Below are 27,500 nucleotides of genomic sequence, written 5' to 3'. Positions count from 1 at the left end.
CATTACAGCCACCCTCCCCACACACACACACACACACACACACACACACACATATATTTGTCGTACTATGCTTGTGAAGACCTTCTACTGCTGTAATTATTAACACAGCTAATTCCTGCTACACCTAAATCTAACCCTAACCTCAGCAACTAAAAGCAGAAACCTTCGTCTCTCCATTGTGCTCAAAATGTTAGTGAGCTTCACTTTAAATAGACATTTTTTAGATAAGATAAGAAATCTTTGCGTGATGATGTCACTTCCTGCAGCAGCCTGCTGTCACACAAGTTTTGTTTTGTCAGTTGTATTCAACACGTTTCTCTAATGACTGTCATGTATATAGCAAACTTCACCGTCTTCATTTCTTTGCCACCTGATGCATTAGAGACATAATCTATAGCGTGCGGAGCGACAGTGATAAATATCGGACAGTTTCTTATAATCCTTCTGTCTCCGAGAATCTCCACAGCGAACCACATCCATAAGACGACAGTGACTGGTCACGTAAAATCACACGACAGTGTCCTTTTAATTCCACTGAACAGAAACAAGACTTTACAAGTGGCAAACATGACCACAATATGAGCAGTCTGCCAGAATCAAGCTCTCTCTCTCTCTCTCTCTCTCTCTCTCTCTCTCTCTGTGTGTGTGTGTGTGTGTGTGAGAAAGAGCGAGACAGAGGGATTTTTATTGCTAATGATTATCTCTATTCAAGCTATAAAAACATTTCAAGCTACATTTATTTACTGCTTAATGTTCAATAGAACACCTTCACATTCACTGCTGTGAGAAATCAGTAATCACACTGAGACTGATCTAACAGCGGTTAATTGGGAATGATCGATATGATTTCAACCCTGTGAGAATCGACTCAGTGAGGTGGATGAACTCTGAATGAGTATCCAGTCGAATATCTTTATTCCCTCAGCTACAGTATGTTCCTTCAATAGGACACAAGAACGAGACTCGCAAAAGGCTCTCTGTGGTCATTACTGATTACAGTGTCACCAAAGATCATCTCTAAAAACACATACACATTCATGGAGAAAAAGAAAGTACCTAAAAGGCCTAAATTATACCTGTGTGATCCTCACCAACTTCTATAGACAAAGAAATAACCTCATGTGACAAAAAAAAACCACAACAGATTTAAACCAACATTGGGGGAAAAAATAAGTGCACCCTTCCATTCAGTAACATGTAACAAAAGCTTGAAGTAAATGTTTTCTGTAAGAGTTTATCAGTCTCTCACATCGTTTTGGAGAAATCTTGGCCCCCTCTTCTTTACAACAGTGCTTCAGTTCATTGATGTTCGAGTTAATTGGCATTATTTTTTGCACAGCTCTCTTAAGATCCTGCCACAGCATCTCAGTGGGGCTGAGGTCTGGACTTTGACTTTGCCATTCCAACCCCTTGATTTTTTTTTCTTCTGTAGCCATTCGGATGTCGATTTGCTGGTGTGTTTAAGATCAGTGTCCTGTTGCATGATCCAATTTCAGCTCAGCTTAAGCTGCTGGACAGATGGCCTGACATTTGTCTCAAGAATAAGAAAAAGTAGCTTCCTCTTTATCTCGAACCGGGAGAGAATACAGAGGTTTAAAAAAAAAGTGCTTTGCTAATGATGCTGTTTTATCACATGCTAAGAGTAAAGCATACTAGCATACTACTGCATTAGCTTGAGAAAAACAGCGAGCAGGAATTGGAAAAATTTCCCCAGATCTCGAAGATCTGGCGTATTAGGGCACGCTGGCTTCCTGATGAGTTTCGACACTGATGGCCACTGAGTAACTTGTGGGCCGAAACGTTGCAGTGTCCGTCACTGCCCTTCTGTGTTGCTCTCTAATGCTAGCTGAAAACACGAAGCAAAACACACACAAACAGACATATACCCATGCACACACACACACACACACACATTCATGCTGCCTCTCCGCCACATTAAAGAAATCACCGCAGTAATTGGAAAACTCATATTTGATATTAGAGAATGCAGGATTCAAAAACACATCTAGGGCTACAGAGAGCTGCATGAGCGAGCAAATCTAGCTAAGAGCAGAATGGGAAAAGCGGCTTGCTTCAGACACGCCCCCCTGCTGCAAGTCACACCAGTGAAAGCTCGTCCGTGTCTAACTTCGCTCCATTCTCACGCACAGCTTTTGTTTTGTTTTACACTGTTAAGAGTATGAATGGAGCACACAAATACTGTGACATTACAGAGCTACACTTTTTATTTGTTTATTTTTATCATTTTGAATGTTTTAATGTTTAGAATGTTTTGCTGTATAGAAAATGTATTGGATTGAGAATTTAAATTTTGTGTCTCGTTACACCCCTAGTATTTTATTCTAATTTAAAAGACACACTTTTAAATGTCTTTGACTTGAACGACTCAAGTGTGTTTTAGTAATGGAATCTAGCAACACGTCCATCCATAAATATAACTTTGGATCTTATTTAGAGATTATTAACTAAAATTTTACTAAAATTTACTTCAGTTGAGAGAAACATGGGGCTGAAACACAGGGTCCTGGGAACATGTGGCTGACTCTTTTCAAACAGCGTGAACAAATCCGACGTATTAAAAATATGTACTGCTTATTGGCATTGTTCAACAGTGAAAATTCTGACATTGTTTCAGTTCTATAGGTTTTAAACACAACACAAATCTCTGGCCTCAGTTTATGTTGGTAAATTTTTCTTAACAGAGGTTATTATTAAATGAGGTGAAATCATGTGATAATCAACATGCACTTTATAATTATTTGGCAATCACAATGTGTGCGTGTGTGTGTGTGTGTGCGTGTACCTTTGCTCTGTGGTGGGTTTTGACTGCGGTCTCTCAGGATGTTAATCTGATAGACGGCACCGTACGGTTCAAACAGCTCCTTCAGCTCCTTCTCAGACCAGGAGCGAGGGATCTGACCCACGAACATCTTAATTGCATCTGGATCGGGCTGATCCGAATGCTCCAGAGCTCCGTTCATCTTCCCAGCTGTGCCGTTACTGGACAGAGAGAGAAAGAAAGAGAGATGGAGAGATTATCAATCTTTTAATGCATTAATTACCTGTCATGATGATGATGTCTACTGAATGATCCTGAATTCAGGGGAGGAAAAAAAAGCGATTCATAAAAGATAACGAAAGAGGAGGGAGACGTTGAAAGTGAGAAAGACTAAAAGAATAACAGAAGCAAGTAATTGAAAAATTCCTGCTGATTCATTTCAGTGCAGATCCACTTGGCTGGCTGACTAAAACTTTGATCAAAAGTGTCTTCAGCAGCGATTCAGAGAGCTTCAAAGATCAGCATGAAGTGTGTGTGTGTGTGTGTGTGTGTGATGTCTCCAAATGTCAGGAGGCTCTGCAGGCCTCAAAGCAAATTCGAACAGCTCTGAATTGGGCTGATTTTGCCAATGCTTCGCTTTCAGAATCAGAACCAGAACCTGGACAGAGCAGCTTCAAAAATAAGGCATGTGGTCCAATATGACAGAGCATATGTTTGGAATGATGAACATTAAATCCCATAGCTACAATGACCACTTATCATTTAATAAGCTGAACTAATCAGGATTATTTATTTATTAATTATTAGATTATCAGGATATTTATTTAATAAATTTCACACAGCAGTTTCTCTCAATTCATTTCCTGACATAATCAAATAGCTGCACTAGGATATTTTCTTTTTGCTTTTTTTTTTCATTTTTCCATTAACCCTATTTGTGTATTTCAGTAACATATTTTCATCATTCATTCATTTATTAAATTTCAGTAATGCTTTATCCTGGCCATGATGGATTCGGAGCGTGCATTTTTTTTACAGCTTAACAGGTAAAGAGATGTGTTCATTATTACACTGCTGTTGCACTAACACTGGCAGGAAGTTAACAGACAAAAGAAACCATTCCTCACAAATTTGTGTAACCTAAATTTCATAATCGAGGACGTGTCTATATGAAAAACATTAGCGTGTCTCTCAGGTGAAGGATTCAGCAGTCTACCTACATCTGAAGGAGACGCGCCACTTATTTAAAGACAAAGAAGAAAGAAATCTGCAACAACCAGAAGAACAGAGACGATCCGTGACACTACTTCTCATATTTAGAATGCTGTCCTAACATGTTTATCCCACCAGTTTCACACCAATTCACACATCCAGACCCAGGAGTCATGGCAGTCTCATGACATCGCAGGTGTGAATCACAGACACGGATATTCACGATTAGAGAGCTAGACATGCGACACACTAGTCAACACTAATAAAAGTGTCCCCCATAGACATGCACTGATTTCTGTACCAGTGAAGGTATTTTTCTTTAAGATATGTGACACAGTAGAAGGTATTTTTGTTGTCTGTTTCAAATGATGTCTGACATTTCTTTAATAATAATACACATTTTGCTTGGAAATAAATAGACCATCCATATTATTTAGTTGCCTATAGTTTTTTTCATACAACCATAAGTTCAGTCTAATTTTTTTTTTCACTAGGAATGAGTCACATTACTTGCTTGACATTCTTAAATGGCTACTTGTCATATGTTTACTGCAACGTCTCTTTGGAGGTTTGCTTGGTGCTTCTTGCTGTAGGGTTGTGAGTAGTGTAGTACCTCATTTTTATAAATTAGCTTTTCAACATAAAAGACAAAACAAAAAGAACTGAAACTGAACCGAAACCCAGAGACTCTACAGGGGGCGCATACTATTGTTTAACTATTTCATAGCTCAGGACTATTCAGTCTTTTTATACATTGATACAGTGATCATGAATGACATCTTTACTTATAAAACTTCACCATTATCAATATTTAATGAAATAAAATAAACATCATGTAAATAATAAAGGCAGTAATACAGGAATTTAAATGTGTCTGATGGCACTTTTGCCAAAATACTCAGTAGACTGAAAAAAAAAAAGAGTAGGAAGTAGGAAAGTAGGAAGCAGAGAAAGAAATAAGATATGGGGAAAGAGCAAGAACAACACAGAGACTGACAGAGAGCTAAAGTAAGAACTGCAGACACAAATAGATACAGATAGAGGAATACAGAAAAAAATGGATCAGTATATCTGTTCCACTTTCTTGGTGCATCCCAAAATATCTATATATATCTAAATCTAAATCTATATCTCTCTGTCTATCTATCTATCTGTCTATCTATCTATCTATCTATCGAGCTATATATACATATACATATATATATATATATATATATATATATATATATATATATGTATTCAGAAATCAACGTGTGAGAGCACACAGTGTATGAGACAGATAAAGAGTGACACAGCACTTCTTCTCGTTTCTTTTTCCCTTTCATAACGTTTCTCTTATATATATGCGTTACTGTGTGAATCCCAGGGCCGAGCTACAGTACTAGAGTCCTCCGTATTATCTATCCAATAGATGACAGTGGATTTTTTTTCCACGTACAGCAGCCATTTTGTTAAATTTATTTTTATCTACACCACAATGTCTATCCATCATTTAAAGGCCCAAAAAGTAAAATAAAGACGAGCAGAATGTTTGATTATTTCAAAGCATGTCTCCTTGTGCATGTTATTGATTGAAATTGCTTAGTCACGTATGTCCTTATTTTTTTCTTTAGTACAAATGTGAAAGTTTTCATTTTTTTCTCAGATTACTTTCTTTATGTTGAGTCCAAAAGGAAAGAAAGGATGGCCATAAACAAAGATGTACTTTAGATTGTCAGAAAGAATAAAAAAGGGAATGATGGGTAATGGATGCCACGTCGGCACAAGGCCTCCACACCCGTCAGAAAGACAGTACTTCATTAGCATATGGGCTAACAATAGATCTAACTGTAGCATAATAGAAGAAAGAAAGAAAGAAAATAAACAAGAAACTAGCAATAGATGCAAATACAGAGGGAGTCTTTAGAATATTTATCTTACTGCTGAGAGAAAAATGTGTGTGAGGTGTTAGATGTTAATTAGCACAAGTTGCCCTCGTCTCCAAAGGCCATGTCTCATTTGGCACCAAAAGAAAGAAGGATGGAGATAACGAGTCAGAATCACCAACAAAGAAGGTACAAGCTAAAAAACAAACAACAGGGAAAAGAGAAAGTGTGAGAGAACACAGACCTCTGCACCCGGTTCATCCACCTCTTACAGAAGGAGCCGATTCTCTCGGCCGAGACGCCAAAATCCTTAAACGATTTAAACGCCATCGCCCAATAAAACAGTTCCCCACGGCAACTGCTGGCCCAATAACTCGGTCTGTGGTTACTACAGTGATGAGAGCGCCCGCTCAACGCCAACCGGCGGCAATAACAGCGGGGAGAACGAGCATCACACACCGCCACGGGAACTATTACCAACCCAGCATGCACAGAGGGGACAGCGAGTGTCAGGGTGCTGAGTGTGTGTGTGTATGTGTGTGTGTGTTTGCTTGCTTGTCACACTCACAATTGCTAATTGTTTTGCTCATGGCGTCCAACTCCAGGAAGACAAAGGCACAAGTCACAGGATGTAGCAGGAACCGTACACCACACACACACACACACACACATACACACGCACACACACACACACACACACACGCGCACACACACACACAGCAGCTGATGGGTGTAGATAAAAGGTTGCTGCTGATACATGAAGCACCTTTTTCTCTCTTTCACACACATTTATGCGTTCTCTCCTGATTAGGTAATGAGAAATTACTGTGTCTGTGTGTGTGTGTGTGTGTGTGTGTGTGTGCAAGTCCTGGGGCTCAGATTAAATTGTCAAGTGGATCCTCTCCTGCCTCCGCATTCTCTTCATCCTTCTCTTTTTGTCTCTCTCCCTCTCTCTGTCTCTCTCTCTCACACACATTCATTCTCTCCATCTCCCTCTCAATTTGAGCCAATTGTCTGCCTTAATGGCTTAACTAGACTTTCTATCACCCTGTGGCCCTCTGAAGTGTGTGTGTGTGTGTGTGTGTGTGTGTGCGCGTTTTACAGTTATAAAGAACACCCTGGCTTGAAACAGCACCATGACCACCTCAAGGCTTAGAAAGAAAAACACACTTTATCTCTCTATCCCTCTTTTTTTTTTTACAACCCATCTTATTGAATGAGCTGACAGATGAGGTCTTTTTAATGCACAGTAGATCTACATTTATTGCATTTAAATCATCTAAATGGGATTTGAAGACGTCTAGATTATCAGTTCAACACAGGTTACGAATATCATTTCCAAACCTGATTCTACGATAATATATCACAGAGGTGCCGACATTGCCAACATTACAGTCCTAGCAGGCACAGAGAAAAAAACAGAAGCCGTAGCGTATGCTTGTAGATAGCTCCTTGCTAACAGTGTAAATGGTCAACTAACTGCATTCTGCAGAAATGTTTGGGTTTATAAACAACCAGTTGAGTCTATAAGCTTACTTTATACTATCACAATGATATTAGCATATGTGCAGTCTGGTGTGAAGTCCAGTTCATGCACATCATAATAAACTACCAACAAATCAAAACAATTTAGCAAACAAAATAGGAAAGCAAAAGTCTGTTTTTTTATTGACCTAAATACATCACAGTCCCACTTTCTTGTTTTCTACTGGCTTACAAGAACCCGATTTGCAAATCCACAGGTCAAAGTTTACCAGGATAAAGTCAGCACAAAAGGCAAGTAACCACTACGAGTGGAAATTCTGTATCGTTTGCATCCCTCGCCCTTTCCCCTTCAGTGAATCTCCTTGTAGTGACTGCCTAAATCAGAGATGCTGGCACCTCTGCAAATAATAATTAATGACAAAAAATGACATGCAGAGGACAACACACTGACCAAACAGACATGTCTGTTATGTATCATACATTTAAATGATGGAAATCTCTACAATGATTTCTGATATTCACTCTGGTTCAGTTTGCTTGGGTTCCTGGAGGACTAGAGGTCAGGCCATGGCACTGTCACCGCCATGGCCCGGGTTTGATTCAAAGCCAGGGAACCAGCCCCAGCCACTGGGGTTGCACAAGACAGTGCACTCCCAGTACCGGTCCCAGGCCCTGATAAATTGGGGACGGTTGTGCTGGGAAGGGCATCCGGCATAAAAACCAATGATCCGCTGTGGCGACCCTTAACGGGAGCAGCCGAAAGACAAACAACAACAACAACTCTGGTTCAGTTGGACTGTTAGGTCTTTTAGTGAATATAACAGAGACACGTCATGGTGTTTGATGTTGAATTTGGTTGCTGTTTGATGGTGAATGATGGTGCTTGATGGAGAATAATGGCCTGTTCTCCAAGTTTTAATAAACGGTTAGATTCACTATTACATCCAGAGCACTGTTTCGTGTACCAGCCTATCAGGTAGTTAGCACTCAGGACAGTTAATTCTGTTACAGCACAGCTGTTTTCCATTCAATTAAACTACATGGGACTGATATAGATAGCTAGTTAGTAGCTAACTACTTAGTCATTAGCTAACCAAACCAACTGTAAAAGAAATATATACGTTATAGAGGACATCTACGTTAGAACATTTTTTTATTAAAGATCACTACGATGTAATTAAAAGCTCGGTGTAAACAACTACATTTTCCAAACAGACGTAGGTGTTTTAGCACTAGCTATATGTTCTAAATGGTGTATAATATTTTTCTGTTGTATGACAATGGTGTGTGTTCTGGATAAAAGAAGTGAAGAAGACTCTGTCACATGCTCACTGGTTAACCAGCCCGTTGCATCATTAGCGCAAAACCCAGGCAGTTCCACTCAACTGAGCAGGAGCCCCATACAGGCAAAATAAATCGAAATACTGCTAATTATGATCTGACTGAGAATCTCTTTCTCTCTTCTTCACGTGCAAACACACTCACACACACGCACGCACACACACACACGCACACAAAGCACGTTGAAAGGCAGCTGGGGAAGTAGACAACATGTAATTTCCTCAGTTTAAAAAATGTGCAGCTGAGAGAGCTGACAAGCATGCGTACGCATGTGGTGTCCAAAAACAGTGTGATCCTTTTTTTTTTTTAATCACATGAGCAGCCGCACTCGTCTGCTTGTTTGACAGCTGCTTCCTCGTTCTCTGTGTGTGACGACAGGTGATGTTTTAATACCAGTCATCAGCAAAATCACCCTGATCCTAATTAAGCTTATTGCAGAACCAGAAACGAGTTATTCAGCTCAATGTGGCAAGCACGGCATCTCACTTCTCCTCCATTTCCTGCCTCTGGCTTTTTCTTTCTCTCCCCTGCCTCTATCCTGTCATTTTCCAGCTTTTCTTGCGCATGATAGTATTCCAGCTAGAACGCCAGCCATTTTAAGCATATCTAATTTTTTAAATGTCTCTAGCGTCGGCTCACTCAGAAGCCGTTTTAACGAGACGTCTTGATAGGTGTTATTTTCACGTCTTCATACAGTGCTGTGTCCGTGGCGAAGGATTCCCATAATGCACTGCAAGCGTGCCAGTTTTAGCACTGAGAAATCAAATGATTCTATAGCAAAATACTGTTCGTTTAGCGTCCTTTAGACATGTGACAGAAGACTACAGTACAGCAACAGACTAAAAGCTCAATAGCTTTTATGTTACAGTGCACTGGGTCAGTACTTTCTAGAGTATGTATTATATGCACTAAGCTATTTACTAAAAAGTAAGTACAAATCAAAACATTTGTATATTTTACCCAGGAACGTGAATGTAGTTTACCTGTAAAACTCATTTAAAATGCAGAACTGGTGTACGAAAACTACAAACATGGTTGCAGTCTTACGTTTACATTGCATGAGGAATAAAAATGTAGCTGTACAGTACTGCAAAAAAAAAAAAATAATAATAATAATTACAGCAAGGGGATATACCTTAAATAAAATCAAATCATGTCATCATGTATTTCCTATTATAATCCGACTATAAGATTATTAAACATATTTCTCGACATTTGTACTAATTTCAAGCTTGAAATATCTAGCAAGAAGCCCAATCACCTGCCAGTAGAATTGGGAATTCTATTTCTATAATAAAAGCTTGAAATTAGTACACATATCTAATAAATAGGTTTAATAATCTTATATTTGGAGTTATATTTTATCTCATAATAGGAAATACTGGATATGACTATATTCAAGATATTTTCACTTGCTAAAATGACATTTTTTTGCAGTACCTTTCCATTTTGACAATATTTAAAAATAAACTTTATTTCCCATTTTTATTTGCTTATAAATTAAGAGTAGAAATCTGAAACTTCTGGCAATTTTGAGACACTTGTACAGATCACTAATTAGCAGGCACGCACTTAGCATAAACCTAAACTTTTTATCGATGCACTATCTCTTATATACTAGCTGCATTTTTCTCCTCAATGATTGGCACTTGCTGAAATGAGTTTTAATAAGGATTTGTTTTTCAAAGCATTGAGCATCTACCCTTTATCTACAGTAATGTGCTTTTCTTTTCAACCCCCAGGGTACAGAGACTCAGGCGTTCAATTACCTTGTGTTTTTACTTGTCAATTTTTGTCCTTCCTCTCAATTGCTAGACTGATGTGTGTGTGTGTGTGTGTGTGTGTGTTTTGTTTGTGTCCAAGGTCGAAGAGTCAAGGTTTCTGCAGCAAGACAGCCCCTGTCATCACAGTCTTCAAACTATACCATTCATTTGTGAGCACAGAGAGAGAGAAAGAGAGAGAGAGAGAGAGAGAGAGAGAGAGAGAGCAAATATAAAGGGAAAAAACTGAACAGAGGAAAAAGGGGCAAGAGAAAGAGAGAGGGGAGAAACAAAGAGATAAAGAAAACAGGAAAGGGGTACAGGAGAGACTGAGCGATGAGGGAGTAACAAGGGAAGCGTTTAAAAAAAAAGCTACTGCACGTGGAATAAAAATATTTTTTAAGAAATAAAGTATTAACAAAACCTTTTTAATAAGAAATAAAAGCTTGACTAAAGTATTCAATTTCAACTAAAATCAAAACAAGAAAACAGCACACAACTCTCGCTCTCTCTCACTCTCTGTCTCTGTGTGTGTGTGTGTGTGTGTGTGCGTGTTGCAAAAAGAAATGTTGCGTTAATCACTCCACTTGTTCTGAGTGCTGCGATTAGGCCCGAGTTGCCATGGTAACACTCAGAATGGTTAAAAAAAAAACAGATGAAATAAAACATAAAGCAGTAAATGTCAGACTCGCTAATGAAGCTGCCGAGATGCGGCATTCGCCCGCTAACGAGCAACACACACACACATACACACACACACACACACTCTCTGTGATAAGTCAGATGTTTTGCTTCACTTCAGAGCCCAAACACTCGCCTAACGAGAGACAAAAATATGCATTTATTAAAAGTTTTAATAAACAAGCAGTAAGTTTGCTAAAGTGAAGTGCACTGGATTTAAAATGCAAGCTCAAAAGAAAATTATTTTTAAAAAATAGCTTATCTCCCATATGCACTATATACCCTTCTACCACGGCACTGCCTCGAATCCACACATTCTAAAGTTTATAATAATCAGATTTAATAAAAACAACATGATGTTATTTTTAAAACAGAACACATTGTTATGGAGAAGCTTTGTGTAAGGAGATGTTTATTTATCAGGTAAGGAAGAAGTCTCAGGTGTCAGCACTTTGCAAAGGTTTATTAAGTTTCTCTTTGACATGACAAACATGACAACAGGAACTAGCTTATCTCGCAGACATTCCACGTAACTATAAATGGTGAAAAAGCATAACGTTATTCAGTAATAAATGAAAAACTGAAATCATTGACAAATTGCTGGGGGATAAGAGGAATAAAACACCTTGAATCATGATGTTATAGGAAAATAATCAACTTCGGGGTGGTAACAGTAACTCCGCTTTGTGTCGGGCCACTTCACACCACCCTGTTGTTGATTATTTTCCTCTGACAGCATGCCTTGTCATGTTTTATTCCTTATACACGCTGTACACTGTGTGCCTCAGTGTGCAGTATCTTATTTTCATATGACAGTAACATATCAAATCAAACACTAACACTTAAAGAGTTTTATTAACTTTACTAAAATACGTGTCATGAGCTGCAGCTTTGTAGTATATAGATGCAAAAAACCCTCCTGAGCTGCGTTCACTCGCGTACTGATAATCAGTTATGCACCATACTGCAATATTTAGTGTAAAATGATGCTATGATTGATCCTTCAAAATATTAATCTTTCCCCTGTGCTTTGTATTGGATGAAGTGAGCAAAGGAGAATTGTTTATGAAAGATCCAGAGTGGTACATTTAAGTTGGTAATAACGTTTTTAAGTTCATATAAACAATGTACATGTAAGAATACAGAGTTTTTTTAAGCCAAATGCATTGTTAGATTTTTTCCTGATTTAGTCTTGCCCAATTCCTGCCCACCAGTTAGATGTGTCCTATCACATGACCGCTACCAATCCGGGAGGGTGAAGGCTCTCACGTGCTTTCTCCCACACACGTGAAGCCAGCCAGCCCCATTTTTTCGACCTGCTGATCATTACAGTGCAGCGTAACACACCTGGAGGAATGTGCTATCCGCCCCGTTCCACATACACGAGCTCACAGACACCCATGAGTGGCTAATGTCATGCGTTTGTAACGTCAAAGCTCTGAGTTTTCATTCACTTGCTGTACTGTAGTCAGTTATATGTCACCTGGCTATAAGACACGCCAAATAGAAAAGTACACTGTTGATTAAGAGGAAGAAATTGCAGCTTGAGATGATTTGCCTACTCCATGGTGAGTGTGTGGAGGTTTAATAAAACACCTGGAGATCAGCACAAAGGGGCGAGTTTATCAGTGGAACATTTGTGACCTGATCACTCAAGGTGCATGTTAATAGCAGGTGTCAGACAAAGCGTCATGTGAATGCCAGACAGGTGTGTGTCACGTGCAAACTCTCCGCTGTGATTTTTCACGCCTCTCTGCTGAAAGCTTAAGTAAATAACGCAGAGTCTGAGCTTAGATCATCCAACAATGCACTTTTTTATACACCAGCTGGGGGGTTAATTATAAATTACATGGCGATTTGTTTGAATTTCCTTGTTTTGTTTTGGTCACCTCAACACCCCACTTGCACTAATATTTTAATTCAATGCAATTAAGTTGAATTAAATTGAATTTATCAGGGCAGCATGGTGGTACAGGAGGTAGAGTTGACACCTTACAGCTCCACAGTCCCAGGTTCAATCCTGAGCCCAGGTTACCGTCTGTGTGGAGATTCACGTGCTCTCTGTGTGTCTACGCAGGTTTTCTTCAGGTTCTCCAGCTTTCTCTCTCCTCCCAAAAATATGTCGGTAGGTGGATTGGATATTCTAAATTAAATCAAATAACCTTAACCTCAGTAACAAAAGGAAACCTTTAAAAGCTGCAGTTTTTCTATAAAAAAGAGCAGTTTTCCCCCGTGGAGACAAGCTAAGTGTCCCCACAAGGTCCAAACTGTCAGATATACTGTATCTATCCTTGTACAGACATTTGTTCCCCACCAACATATAAAACTCCAAACACCCACACACACACACACACACACACACACACACACAGTCAGCAGTATGAGATAATTGCCCAAATCCTACTGACATTACCCCCTTTCCTTCTTCTGTTGCCAAGGCAACCAGGGCGGGGACTGGTGACTGTATAACTTCAAATAACTTGCACAGTCTTGTTTGGTGTAACGTGGACCAACTGTCTGCATAAGCACAGTAACATGACAAAATGACCTCATGTTCTCCCTCTTTCTCTCTCTCCCTCTCTCTCTCTCTCTCTCTCTCTCTTCAATTCAACAAGCTTTATTGGCATGACTGTATACGTGTACAATATTGCCAAATACTCTCTCTCTCTCTCTCTCTCTCTCTCTCTCACACACACACACACACACACACACACACACACACACACACACCTCAGCATGCTTCCAGGAGTCATGCCTCATGATTCTGGAGAAAAGCCACTACCAGCATGTCCATTATGTGTGTATGTGTGTGTGTGTGTGTGTGTGTGTGTGTTGGCAGGGAGAGATTAATTTCAGACATCAGGAGAGATGATAATGACCTCAACCTGGACCATCATCAAAACTGCCACAAGTGAGCTCGCCCTGGCCTGCACTTCACCTCAGAGTGTGTGTGTATGTGTGTGTGTGTGTGTGTGTGTGTGTGTGTATATGAGTGTGAGACATGCAGCTTCTGCACAGAAGGTTCTTCATCTGACAGCTCCCCATCTGTTCTTCTGTGTCTGTCTCTCTCCATCTCTGTCTGTCTTTCTGCTTGTGTATTACAGTTCCAACTCACACAGCGACAATTTCAAGGACACAAACACAACCTTCACACACATATACACACACACACACACACACACACAACACATACTACTGATTTATAAGTACTGTTTAATATTACTTTTTTAAACTGCACTACTATATATTACTACTGTATTACTATTGTTTATATGATTCTCATTTTCTTCAAAAGTATATTTATATTTTATATATTTTTATATTTTAGATATTTTTAAATTATATATTTTTGTACAATTGATATAACCAGTAGCAATATTTAACAAGTGTAGTATTGTGTACTGTGATGCAATTTATCAGTTTGTTCAAGTTTTTGATTTGATTTGAATACAATGCTAAAAAAAAACCCATTCTGCGTATAATACAGTGTTAGGTGCTGAGGAGACCACAGCGAAGCTGACGTGTGTAAGAGTGTAAGCAGCGCCACATCGCTTCCGGCATTATGACTCATGGGAGGATTCGTTTTTATGACTCGAGTCAGCGTTTTGCAGCACAAAGCCTTAAATCACATGCACACACACCTTTTTACAGAAAAAGGAGAGAAAAGCGGTTAGTTTTGAAGGTTTATTGGAGTTCGGATGGCGAGCATGTCAGCCCGCGTTTACTAGTCGGAAAAAAACCTGGTCATAGGCAGATATTAATGCAGGAGCAGATGGCAGAGTTTACATAGCACAGATACATCTCTCCACTCCTCCTCCTCCTCCTTCTCTCTCTCTCTCTCTCTCTCTCTCTCTCTCTCATACTGCTTCAATCTTGAGAACATTTTCACACACGTCTTTTACAGGAACAGCAAGAAACTGGCGAAGACAAAAACTGCATGAACGGAACCAACAGAGAGAATCACGTAGCAAATGAAATCAACAGCCTGACTTCAGCATCTCCCAACACACACACACACACACACACACACACAGCCATGAACCAGTGGAAACGAAAAACAGGCAATGAAGGAAGTGAGCCATATGCTGCCAATGTACTTGAAAGAATCTGTGCTGACACTGCATACACACACACACACACACACACACACACACACACACAGTGGGATAAGATGAAGCCTCAAATCCAGGCGTAAGAACTCTCACACCCACTGTGCTGCACCACTCAATGCTTGTCATCAGGACAAAGTGTGTGTGTGTGTGTGTGTGTGTGTGTGATCGCTCGCATCAAAGTCTGATGTTAATGATGTCCATTTATGCGAGTTACGTGCTGTTATTAAGTGCGCTATATTTGTGTGTGTGTGTGTGGAGGAGAGTGGCACACAGGTGCTCAGTCGCTTCATTTGATGCTTTGTGTACAAGGAGCACTTTATCCACGGCCTGAAGCTTCTAAAAGGAGAGAAAGAGGGAGGGAGAGAGAGCACACTCTTCTAACTGCTGCATTGATCTCTCGTTCATGGAGGGGGATAGACACGGAGACGCACACATTAGAATGCAAAAGCAGGCACACAACTAAAGACAAGAGGCCAAGGACACGTTACTTGATGTGTGTGTGTGTGTGTGTGTGTATGTCCATGTTAATCAGAATAGATAAAGATAAAGACCACACCCCCATCCAAACCACACCCCCAGTTATTAGCCCACTGTCCCAAACCACACACCCTATCCACTATATAGGTCAACAAGACACCATCACAAACAGAGAGGAGAGATCAGAAGAGAAGAGAAGAGAACAGATCAGAAAAGAAGTGAGAAGAGAAGAGATCAGAAGAGAAGTAAGGAGAGGAGAGGAGAGGAGAGGAGAGATCAGAAAAGAAGTGAGAAGAGAAGAGAAGAGAAGAGAAGAGAAGAGAGAGATCAGAAGAGAAGCGAGGAGAGGAGAGATCAGAGAAGAGAAGAGAAGAGAAGAGGAGAGGAGAGGAGAGGAGAGGAGAGATCAGAAGAGAAGTGAGGAGAGGAGAGCTCAGAGGAGAGGAGAGGAGAGGAGAGGAGAGAAGAGAAGAGAAGAGAAGAGAAGAGAAGAGAAGAGAAGAGAAGAGAAGAGAAGAGAAGAGAAGAGAAGAGAAGAGAAGAGGAGAGGAGAGGAGAGGAGAGGAGAGATCAGAAGAGAAGTGAGGAGAGGAGAGCTCAGAGGAGAGGAGAGGAGAGGAGAGGAGAGAAGAGGAGGGAACAAAAGAGAAGAGAGAGGAAAGAAGAGGACAGAAGAGAGTAGAAGAGAAGAGAGAAGGGAAAAGAAGAGAAGAGCAGAAGAGAACAGAGGAGAAGAGAAGAGAGAGGAGAAGAGAGGAGGAGGAGAAAAGAGCAGAAGAGAAGAGAAGAGAAGCTCTTTTCACTGTAACTCAATATGACTACAAAACATAAAACTGCTCTTTTTGATGTTTCAAACACCTCATCCTCTGTGTGTGTGTGTGTGTGTGTGTGTGTGTGTGCGCGCATGTGTGTGTTGTCAGCTCAGTACAGGAATAAGTAAGCATGCTGTGTGTTAATTAAAGACCAATGTGGCTCAAGGTTAGTCATGTATAAGCTTAGTAAAGCCTCTCCCTGTTTCTATTAAGCTTCACATTTAAGATGAATACAACATTAGCACCTTATTTCATTCACTGTTCTCTCATTACCACATGAAGTATTCTTTCTTTCTTTTTCCCCCCTTTTAAATATTTTAATACTTCCTAAATGAAACCAGAACATTGGCTTCAAGGTTTCTAACCCAAAAGGTCTATACTCAGGGTTGGTGATGAGATGAAATGGTCTGATATACTGTATGTATTACAATATCTACCTGTATGTTTATGCTAAAAACAAGTCAGCAATAATGGCATGTTAAAATGAACTGATACGAAATTACTAAAATATAATAACTAAAACAGCTGTGTTAACTGTTAATATTATACCATCATCCAATGCCAAAATTATAGCACATACACTCCAAGTTGGTGTCACTCACACACACACACACAAGTCACTTACACAACTAAACTTAAACTTATTAACTAAACTACATATTTAGATAACGGAGGAAAAAACACACAAAAAACCACAAGTGTGTAGAAACACTAAATGTCGCATTAGTCCTGTGCTTTATTTTCCACAAAAGTGAGCTGAGTGTGTCTCAGAGCTTTGAAGAACAACAAATCAATGCAAGTGACTAATGAGCACTTTGTTAGGAGCGGCTAACACAACTTCAGGCTAAATTCAAAGACACACAAGCGCAAACAGAATTCCTCCTCACCATCTCGTTCAGTCAACTGAGACCGCAAGAGGAATCCATCCATGCCTCAAATCTCTAATCCAATTACACGCAGTCCACAGAGAGCCCTGGCACATCCTCAACCAATCAGCAAAGGGTATCGATCACTTTGTCCCACCCCCTTTGTTCTCACATGTCTGCTGTCACTCATGTTAATCGATATCTGAGATTCTCTCTCGTGTGTGACCGAATCAGAGACAGTAGAGAAATTGATAGAGTGATTAAGCAGATTTAACTGATCTAAATGTCAGAAGTGATTACTACTTCTAGAATGAGATTACACACACACACACACACACACGCACGCACGCAGAATGTCTGCAGGCGAAGTAGCTCCATGACGATAGATGTGTTCCATCACCCCTTAAATTGAATAATCTTAAGTGTCTCTGGTCAATTAGTGTGTGTGTGTGTGTGTGCGTGTGTGTGTGTGTGCGCATGTGTGTGTGTGTGTGGGTGTGTGTGTGTGTGTGTGTGGACAGTGCATGCCATTATTGAAGAGGGAGCTAAGTCAAGTGGACAAAAGATAAAGAGGCCATGCTTTGTTATGATCACAAAGTGTGTGTGTGTGTGTGTGTGTGTGTGTGTGTGAGTATGTGTGTCCTACCATTCACAGACATGCTCAATACAGACTTCGTATTAACAGCTGTCTCAGGTGATAAGATCACTAGTGGACTTGGGTTAAATACAGGTGTGAATGGGGTCACATACCTGGTGGTACTCTTGGTGGTCTGGGACGCATGTGGACACGTAACATCTGTAGTGTGATCATCACATCAGCTTCCTGATGCGTCCCAAAGACCAATGTTGAAAAAAGTAACACGTTTTGTTTTGTCTGCAGCTTGAGAATTTTTGCAGACATTATATTAATTATATCTCAATATTAAACTGTGCAAACTGCGTTCAAATCCCGACAACACTATCCGGGAGTCTGCGAGAGCAAAACTAGCCGTGCTGTCTGAGTAGGAGAGATGGCGTTACTCTCTCCCCCGTCAATCACAGAGACACTATTTACTTGTGAGTTCATGTATGCAGAAGAGGGCAGATAGAGAAGACTGCACAAAGTGTCACACAACCATATATATCAATTTTATCAACCAAAATATAGGGCAAGATGTTTTAATCAGAAAATGCTGTCCTAAATATGGGCTACAGCTCTGCTAAGTTTGGTATTGGCTAGTATTTTAAGGGCTTTGAAGTGACATCAGGTTGCTTTTGACATATTTGGCAACCCTGCTACTGACGAAATGTGATCACCAGTGGTCACTGAAGACATGTTCGGGACACATGAAAATACCAGGTGAGAACAGCTATCTGTCTCGGCTGTCTGCTTGTGATCGGATCACCTGAGTCTAAACAGAGCCTTAGAAAAAGATAGAGAGATAGAGAAGAGAGAGGGAGAGAGAAAGAGAGAGACGGAAAGAAGGAGTGAGAGGAACCCTCAAATAGCGAAATAGTACAAATCTAATTACAGGAAAGCGATCAGGACACACAAGGACATCTATGGGGACAAACAACTGCTCAAAACACACAAACGTGCACACGCACACACACACACACACACATACACACACACACACGGTAGGAGGGAGCAATCCAGTTCCATTAGTGAATACCTGTGTGTGAAAAGGTCAAAAATGTGTGTGTGTGTGTGTGTGTGTGTGTGTGTTAGTGTGTGTAAAAGGTCAGCGCCCTAAAACTGTCAGTTGCTGCCGAGTTTGAACCTTACCAGTATCCAGCCAAAAATAACTCTCTCTCTCTCATACACACACACACACACACACATACACACACACAGAGAGCACTGAAAAACATGTTTATTAGGGAACAATGTTTCATATAACTGCCGTTAGCATTTTACTGAGTGAGTGATTGAGGTATATATCTTTAAGCAGAAGGGAGGACGCACACACACACACACACACACACACACACAGTGAGATCATTCAACGCTCCAGGGTATTTTACGATGCAGCAGAAAGAAGAGGTGCTTACATTCATGACTGATGGGGTCACAGAAAGGTCAAACACTGAACCGAGTCCTACACACACTCATATTACTGTCTTCACGGGCTTTTTCCATTCACTTGTGTTTTTCCTGCGAATAAATAATCTTGTATCTAAGTTACCAACAATAAATTTTAGATCAGATGATAAAATCTGAATCAGTAAATTTTTATATTCTTCAGCCCTTACTTTTGGCTCTTTCAGTATTTTAAAATAAAACATTTTTAGGAGAAAAAGGCACTTTTCTTCACTTCTTCACTGCAACAGAGTGCATGAGTGCACAGATATAATTGATGTTTACTGAGTAAGAATCTACTCCGTCCTCATTATAAAATATATGCCGTCCTCATTATACAAAACCTTGCCTCTCTCTCTCTCTCTCTCTCTCTCTCTCTCTCTCTCACACACACACACACATACACACAGATACAGATATAGACACATACACAGATACACATGGATGAGAAAAGGGACTTGGGCAAACAAAGAAAAACAAAACAGGGAGTCAGAGAGAAATGAAAAGTATCTGGAGATGTTTGAGCAAACTTTTCCACTCCTTACACACATATGCAAACACACACACACAAACTAAATGAGACCAGACCACCCTAACCTCAGCCAGCAATTAAAGAACCACAGCAATCAGAATATTGTTTACTATACAACTTCAGCCAATCACAACACTGAGCTGTGATCCATCACTCAAACCCAATGACACACACACTGATTTGTTTTTATATTACATCATCAGTTTGTTAAGATATTACTGATCAGGGCTGGAATGATACAATAAATTATAACAAGTCTAATTGTTTTTAGCAAATCACAGATTTGTTTACAGATTCCAATATAACATGTGTCGATATTCAGTTACACAATTTCACACACAATACCGTTGTTGTCCTCTAAGGGTCCTTACAAATCTGAAGGCTGCACTACATGTGTCCTTCACAGAGAAGGCAAGCCCATAATTCTGTGCAGATTTGTGTATACGTATGTGTATATGTGTACGTGTGCATGTGTGCTTGTGTTTGTGCGTGTGTGTGCGTGTGTGTGTTCCTTCCTACAATATTATTGATTTACATATCAGCCGGGAAGAAAGAAAAGTTGCAATTATAACAGCAAGGAGAAATGAACTTGCATCTCAGTGTTGATGAAGTGTCACAATACACACACACACACACACACACACACACACACACGTGCACACTCATCTACTTTGATGTTGCGAATAAACACCTGGTGAAAACTAATTATCTACACATCATGCAATTGGGGCCAATATACATGTGGTGTTAGTGACACACACACACACACACAAAAACACACACACCTACTGCTCTCATGACAGAGTTCATTTGCGAGCCGGCAGGAAATTAAAACTCTAAACATGCCGATGACGCACCATTAGGAAGAGCAGCAGTAATAAACAAGCACCTAGAGAGAGAGAGAGAGAGAGAGAGAGAGAGAGAGAGAGAGAGAGAGAGAAAGATACAAGTGTACGAGTAATATGAGGGGGAAAAATCATAATCTGTAGGATGCAGGAGGCTCAAGATGTATAACACAGAGAGTGTAGGTACTGTGTGTGTGTGTGTGTGTGTGTGTTTGTGTTTCTTCGTTTGTGTGTTTTATCGGTTCTTGCCCTCACACACTATCTGCCATCCCTCAAAGTCTGAAGTTTTGCCCTTCAATCTTACTCTACAGGTTCAGACTGTATATGAGTGTGTGCACAGAATGCAATACACACACACAGTAATATGTCTACACCATTGGTAGTGAAGGTTAAACACAAAGAATTATAACCAAAATTCTCCATCAAACACCAATATGGAAAATGCTGATGTTTGAGAATGCTGTTTTTTTTTTTTTTTTTTTTTTAGCTTTATGGGGTTTTATTGAGAATGATGGTGTTTGATGAAGAATCCAATCTTTGATGATGAATGATAATGTTTTTGACAATGTATGTGGTAGACAGTAGTGGTGTTTGATGGAGAATGATTATGTTTTGTTGGAGAATAGTGGTGTTTGATGGTGAATGATGACATTTGGTTGAAGATAGTGGTGTCTGATGGTGAATGATGATGTTTTGTTGGAAAATAGTGGTTTTTGATGGTGAATGATATTTGTTTGAAGAACAGTTGTGTTTGGTGGTGAATGAAGATCTTCTGTTGGAGAATAGTGGTGTTTGATGGTGAATGAAGATCCTCTGTTGGAGAATAGTGGTGTTTGATGGTGACTGATGGCATTTGATTGAAGAATAGTGGTGTTTGATGGTGACTGATGGCATTTGATTGAAGAATAGTGGTGTTTGATGGTGAATGAAGATCTTCTGTTGGAGAATAGTGGTGTTTGATGGTGACTGATGGCATTTGATTGAAGAATAGTGGTGTTTGATGGTGAATGATGCTGTTTTGTTGGAAAATATGGTGTATGATGGTGACTGATGGCATTTGATTGAAGAATAGTGGTGTTTGATGGTGAATGATGCTGTTTTGTTGGAAAATATGGTGTCTGGTGGTGAATGAAGATGTTTTGTTGAAGAATAGTGGTGTTTGATGGTGAATGAAGATGTTTTCTTGGAGAACAGTGGTGTCTGGTGGTAAATGATAATATTTGGTTAAAGAATAGTGGTGTTTTATGGTGAATGTAGATGTCGGGAGAAGAACAGCAGTGTTTGATGGAGAACTGCTGTGTCTATAATGGTGTTTGATAGAGAATGTTAGGGTTTGATAGTGACTTGTTTTTTGATGGTGAATGTTGATGTTTCATCATGATAGCTGGTGTTCATGTGGATGTCTGATAGAGAAGTTCAGAGCTTGCTGGTGAATGTTTTGATAGAGCATTGTGGTGTCTGTTGTTTACTGTTGATGTTTATATGGTTCAGTGGAGTTTAAAAATAGCACAAGATTTTAAGTCAAACCTCTCTCTCTCTCTCTCTCTCTCTCTCTCACTTAGCCAGACTTAATAGGGAACAACAAAGGAAATCATTGATTAACACTAGACCTAATGAAGCAAAGGAGAGTCAATAGACACACACACAGCTGTCAGTTTTACATAATGGTCCCCTGGCTGCTCCTCTGTGGAGTGCTCTATTTGAAATAAAGTGACAGAATGGCACGAAAAAGTGTGTGTGTGTGTGTGTGTGTGTGTATGTGAGTATTGCTCGGGCAAGTTTCCATTGTGAAAGCCATATATCAGTGTAAATGAATAGAGTGCTCTCTGTTGGTATTGCTTTGTGAAGGATGGGCAAACACCTGTAGAACCAACAATGCGCACACACACACACACACACACACACACACATTTGGATTTAGAGAAAATGAAATGGCATTTACCATCCAAATATTACAGAAAAAGCTAGGCAATTTATAAAGGATATAAAAATAACACCGTCTCTAAAATGAGAGGTTTCCTAAAATAATGAAAAATTAGCAATATTTAGCTAGCAGAAGCTTTTTTTTTTTTTTTTTTACTCCCAAATGTGAAAATCAGTTGTCATCAATAAACAGTCAATAAACAATTTTTATTTAAGCAGTTTTGGCAATAAATCATATGAGCAGCCATTTTTAAGGGTGAGCATTTACGTTCATTCACAAAAACAATATCAATATCTGAAGTTAAGTTTACCATAACCAGTCCAGGTTTAAAGGAGTGCTTATAAACTTTATCTGTACTTGCTTAATGTTATTTGAAGCCAAGTCAACTACACAATCATGTCCATAAACACACACAAACCTTCTTCGCCAAGGCATGTAAACGCTGATAAAAGATAGCCATGGGCTTTCTAAAAAAAAGAAGAAATCTACTCACTTAAGGAACTGAGTCCACGAGCAACAGGGCCTGTTTACACTCTATATTAACAACCTGTGTGTATTAGACATGTTATGATATTAATAAAATACTCCAGAGTACTTCGGAGTACTTCAATCCCGATTGCGCGATTGCTACAAGCCAGGAATTTTAACACATCAAAACTCAGCTAAGGGCACTCTAAGAGCAGTTTAAGGGACAGATAATAAAGATTTAGGCATAACATATTTTAGTGTGTAACACTGTGCCTATCTCTTCACTCAATGCTGAGCTTTGAATCTGCTTAATTGCTCCCTTCAGAGATGGGAAGAGGGCAGAATGTGCGGTAATGTTGTTACACTGTGTGATCAGTGTAGCTGTGTAAGACTGATACATGGGGATTATATTTTAAAAAGCTTGAGTATACTTTTAAATGTTCATATCCTAATAACTATCTGTTTTATAACAGGGATAACTGTCACTGTTGAACAGAATTATCAGGGCTCTACAGTGCAAACGTTTCAGTGTGCGACTGTGAAAAGATGTTTAGGCACACCGGTGCGAGTGACCCAATCGAAGCTCATGAACAGTTGTATTAATACAATCGGAATAAAAACTACAACTCCAAAATGCATCTACACTTAGGTTACGTTACAACGCAATGTATGTTATGTAACAACAGTTACGATTTGCACAGCGATCGCCTGCTTTTCATGACTTCAGCAAACTGTGCACGTGTGAAAAAGTTGTGTGATGATGCCATTGTTTTAGTCGGCTTGAACAAAATGAAAAGCATCCAATCTTCAACATTCAAAGTTCTGCCTCAAATGAGGGAGAACAGAGCAGTACTGAAAAAGAACGAGAAGAAGAAGCTCGCCGACAATTAAAAATCAAATTCAGCATTGCATACTTAATAAAAGAGATCCCATTCACCAAATTTGGGCCACTAATTCTACTTCAGAAGAAAAATGGTATATCATGGAAAAATGGATGTCAACCCTACATACGACAACGATGTCAGAAACGATAGCCCAGATCACTGAAGACATCAGAGACAAGCTTGCTGAAACCATTTAAGATGCCCGTTATCTGTCTGTTCTTGTTGACGGGGATACAGACACCTCCAATACAGAGTGCAAGATAGCTGATGATAGCTGATGTGCGCTTTCTAGAAGACGGCAAACAGATGACTCTAGTCTAGTCGGCTAGCAGATGCTTCAACCTGCCTATGCAGAGGGTGAGTACCAGTTTTTTATGTTATTTTTTTGTCTTTTTTCCTGAAATAGTGGAAGCTGTAGTGGGTAACACTAAAACCATGTATTTTACAAGTAGCCTTTAAATACATAATATATCATTCATTTAAAGGAGTTAGTTCTAAGTTCATGCTCCAAAGTAAATTACAAAACTCAAATTGTGCTCTTAAATTTTTGACAGTGCCAAGTACTCCTAAAAGATGTAAGCGTAGAGCCCTGATTATGGGATTGTCATTTCCGAGAAGAACCCAGCACAGATGTGGTGTGTGTGAGTGTGTGTGTATGTGTGTGCAATACTGTTCATCCATGTATTACGCATCATGGGTGATAAATATCAGTTATTACATCAGGAAGTTGTAATTAAGACCCTAAATTAGCCTAGTTCCTAATCACCACGTCTCATAGCAACCATATCAGGCTCCTGACTGGCTAGGTAATGATGAAGGGGGTGGAGCCTGTGAGGATGCACTTGTGGTTTCTTTTCCATTACTCTGTGGAAGACAACACAGCTCTAATAATAGCCGAGCACCAAGTGGACACACACACACACACACACACACAGGTTTTGGTTAGGTAAACAACACAGAGAGGATTTTGCCCTCAGGTTCAATTTGTCCCACTCTGGGAAAATTAGCCTCAGGACGTATTACAGAATCAACTACAGCATCGAGCAACACCAGATGTTTGCCATGTACGCACAGGCGCTCGCTCTCTCTCTCTCTCTCTCTCTCTCTCTCTACTGTTTCTCTCTCTGGTTCTGTTTCGCTTACTTTCTCTTTCTTCTTGCACACACACAAAAAACCAAGCACACACATCTGCATTTGTATAGATGAGTCTGAATGGAGAAATGAATGCTGCACCTGATTGGTTGAGACAATTAGTGTTTTGACAGTTCCTCAGTTTCAAAGTGAGTACGTATTCAAATCTAAATGTATGTGCGAGTGTGTGTGTGTGCGTGTGTGTGTGTGTGTGTGTTTGAAAAAGTCAGGAAGGGAACAGAGGGAAAAACTAAGCAAAACAATAAACACTGATGATGAAAAACAGATGTCTGACATGGAACGACTGAGAGAAATTCACTCCTAACTCATTTCTCTCTCTCTCTCTCTCTCTCTCTCTCTCACTCTCTCTTTCTCTCTCTGAAGTCAGTTCAATTGACAGAGATATCAGCAGTTATATTATTACAGGAGAAATAATAAAATAGTTGAAAAAGTAACACTTTATTTGAAAAGTTCAGTGTAGATGTCATTGTATAAACCATCTATAGACTGTCACGAAGCTGCCTATTAACAGATTTTCAACAACATATCAAATTATGCTTAACTTTCAACATGTCATCATTTTTTATGAAGTGTCCACATGAAGCGAATTCAAAATTGTGGTAAGACTATGGACGAGATGATAATCAACGTCAACAACCACAAACTGGACCTTCCAAATAAACTGAAAGCAAAAAGCAGCAAGATATTCCATAGATATTTGTATAGGTTACTTACCAAAAAAATGTTAAAAAATCATTTTAAACTGTAAACGTTACTATGGTAACGATACCATGTAAAGCCCATAGACACCAATGTTAACATCTCAGACTGTTTTTGAGTAAACAAAATTTCCACTCACAGTTGAGCAAGCCAATAAATGTGTTAAAATAAACAGTATCCCCAGATGTGTTTTTGCATCAGGCTATCAAAACGCTCCAACAGTTAAACAATGGTGATCTCAGATTTTCAGTCGCGTTTCATGTTTTGATGTTTCAGAGTCACATTGTTAAAAAGAAAGAGTAAATTAAGAATCGTGTTAGAAAGGACAACCATTCAACAATCCACGCTACTTGCAAAATGGATGATGAGGTCTGAACATTAAACACTGCTGTGTTGTGTTTTCCTGATAAGGATGGAAAAATACAGTAAACAATACAATGCTAAAATATGGCAACACTAACAGGACAAAAACAAAACTACATCAAGCAAGGGACAGTGAAATGCCTGATACATTTCAGCAGTTTTTAAATGTTCATCTACATTTGTTCACTATCAGTCCTGCAGTATTTTATCCCTCGTTTCAGTCACATGAACTGATCCATAGATGGATGAGGACTGACCCTTGGTAAGCTGGTCTCTTAGGTGTGTCTGTATTGAGTTTGCACAGGGGCAATACCATACCAAACACACACACACACACACACACACACACACAGCCTAAAGGCTTATATAAAGTCAATCGCTCACACTCCTCTCAGTTTTCCCTTAACAGTGTAGAGAGGCCTCCGAGCCTGCACTACATCACGCGCTGCAATAAACCAGTCAGATCCTCTTGCGCAAACTTTTATTGAACCTACACACACACAAACACACACACACACATTTATCTTTCTCTGATTACCAATCATCAAAGTCCCTGTAGCAAAGAGTCATAGAGTGTTGCATTCTTATATAACCGCTCCATTTACTGACAGATTTAGACACACACACACACACACACACACACACACACACACACACACACACACAGATTGACAGATAGATCTATGTTTCATTCTTTCTGTCCATTCAATTAAATAGGGGTTACACTCTCAAACTTTAACTAGTTTCTACTGACAGAGAGTGAGAAAGACAGACAGAGAGGTAGAGATGGGCAACGCTAAACTAAAATTATACACTCCACTCAAAACACATCAGCGTGTGGACTGTCCAGAAGGGGCAGGGCTTTCACCCTCAGCTCTCTGTTACACCACAACCACTGACACAGTGCAGTTCAGCAGATCAGTTTCAGGGAACCGTTTTAAAATCCAGCACATCCTTCCACCGAGCCAAACCATTACATAATCAGATGTGAGAGTTTCCAAATGGTGTTACTTTTACTAACAGTACTCCTGTCTTTGGGAACATTTTACTATTCAGAGTCTCTGCAGATCACAGAGACAACAATTACAAACATCATGAAATTACAAAATACATTTTGTAATAGCTTTGTTTTTTCTAAAGCTTTAGTTTTAGCAGTATAGGTCAGTTTGTTGCAATGGCCA

General features: G+C 39.6%; 1 protein-coding gene and 1 long non-coding RNA gene across 26 annotated transcripts in view; one reads left to right on the top strand and one right to left on the bottom strand.

Moving 5' to 3' along the window:
* LOC128321144 (uncharacterized) overlaps nt 1–15,088 on the top strand; it is a 35,164-nt gene extending 20,076 nt beyond the window's left edge. Inside the window, exon 3 of the long non-coding RNA XR_008304732.1 lies at nt 13,963–15,088. This is a non-coding gene — a long non-coding RNA (uncharacterized LOC128321144). The remainder of the gene's footprint in view (nt 1–13,962) is intronic.
* Nucleotides 1–27,500, bottom strand: part of celf2 (cugbp, Elav-like family member 2) — a 154,140-nt gene that overhangs the window by 49,280 nt on the left and 77,360 nt on the right. For 24 of the 25 annotated variants that reach the window (XM_026923110.3, XM_026923106.3, XM_026923108.3 and 21 more), the window contains one exon: nt 2,804–3,000. In XM_026923110.3, coding sequence (XP_026778911.1) covers nt 2,804–3,000 — 197 coding nt within the window. Of the gene's footprint in view, nt 1–2,803; nt 3,001–6,100; nt 6,414–27,500 lie in introns of those variants that run through there. The other variant, XM_026923113.3, reaches the window with a different exon arrangement.

This window comes from Pangasianodon hypophthalmus, chromosome 18 (assembly GCF_027358585.1).
Source record: "Pangasianodon hypophthalmus isolate fPanHyp1 chromosome 18, fPanHyp1.pri, whole genome shotgun sequence".
Classification (NCBI taxonomy): Eukaryota; Metazoa; Chordata; class Actinopteri; order Siluriformes; family Pangasiidae; genus Pangasianodon; species Pangasianodon hypophthalmus.
This window is presented reverse-complemented; position numbering and strand designations above follow the sequence as displayed.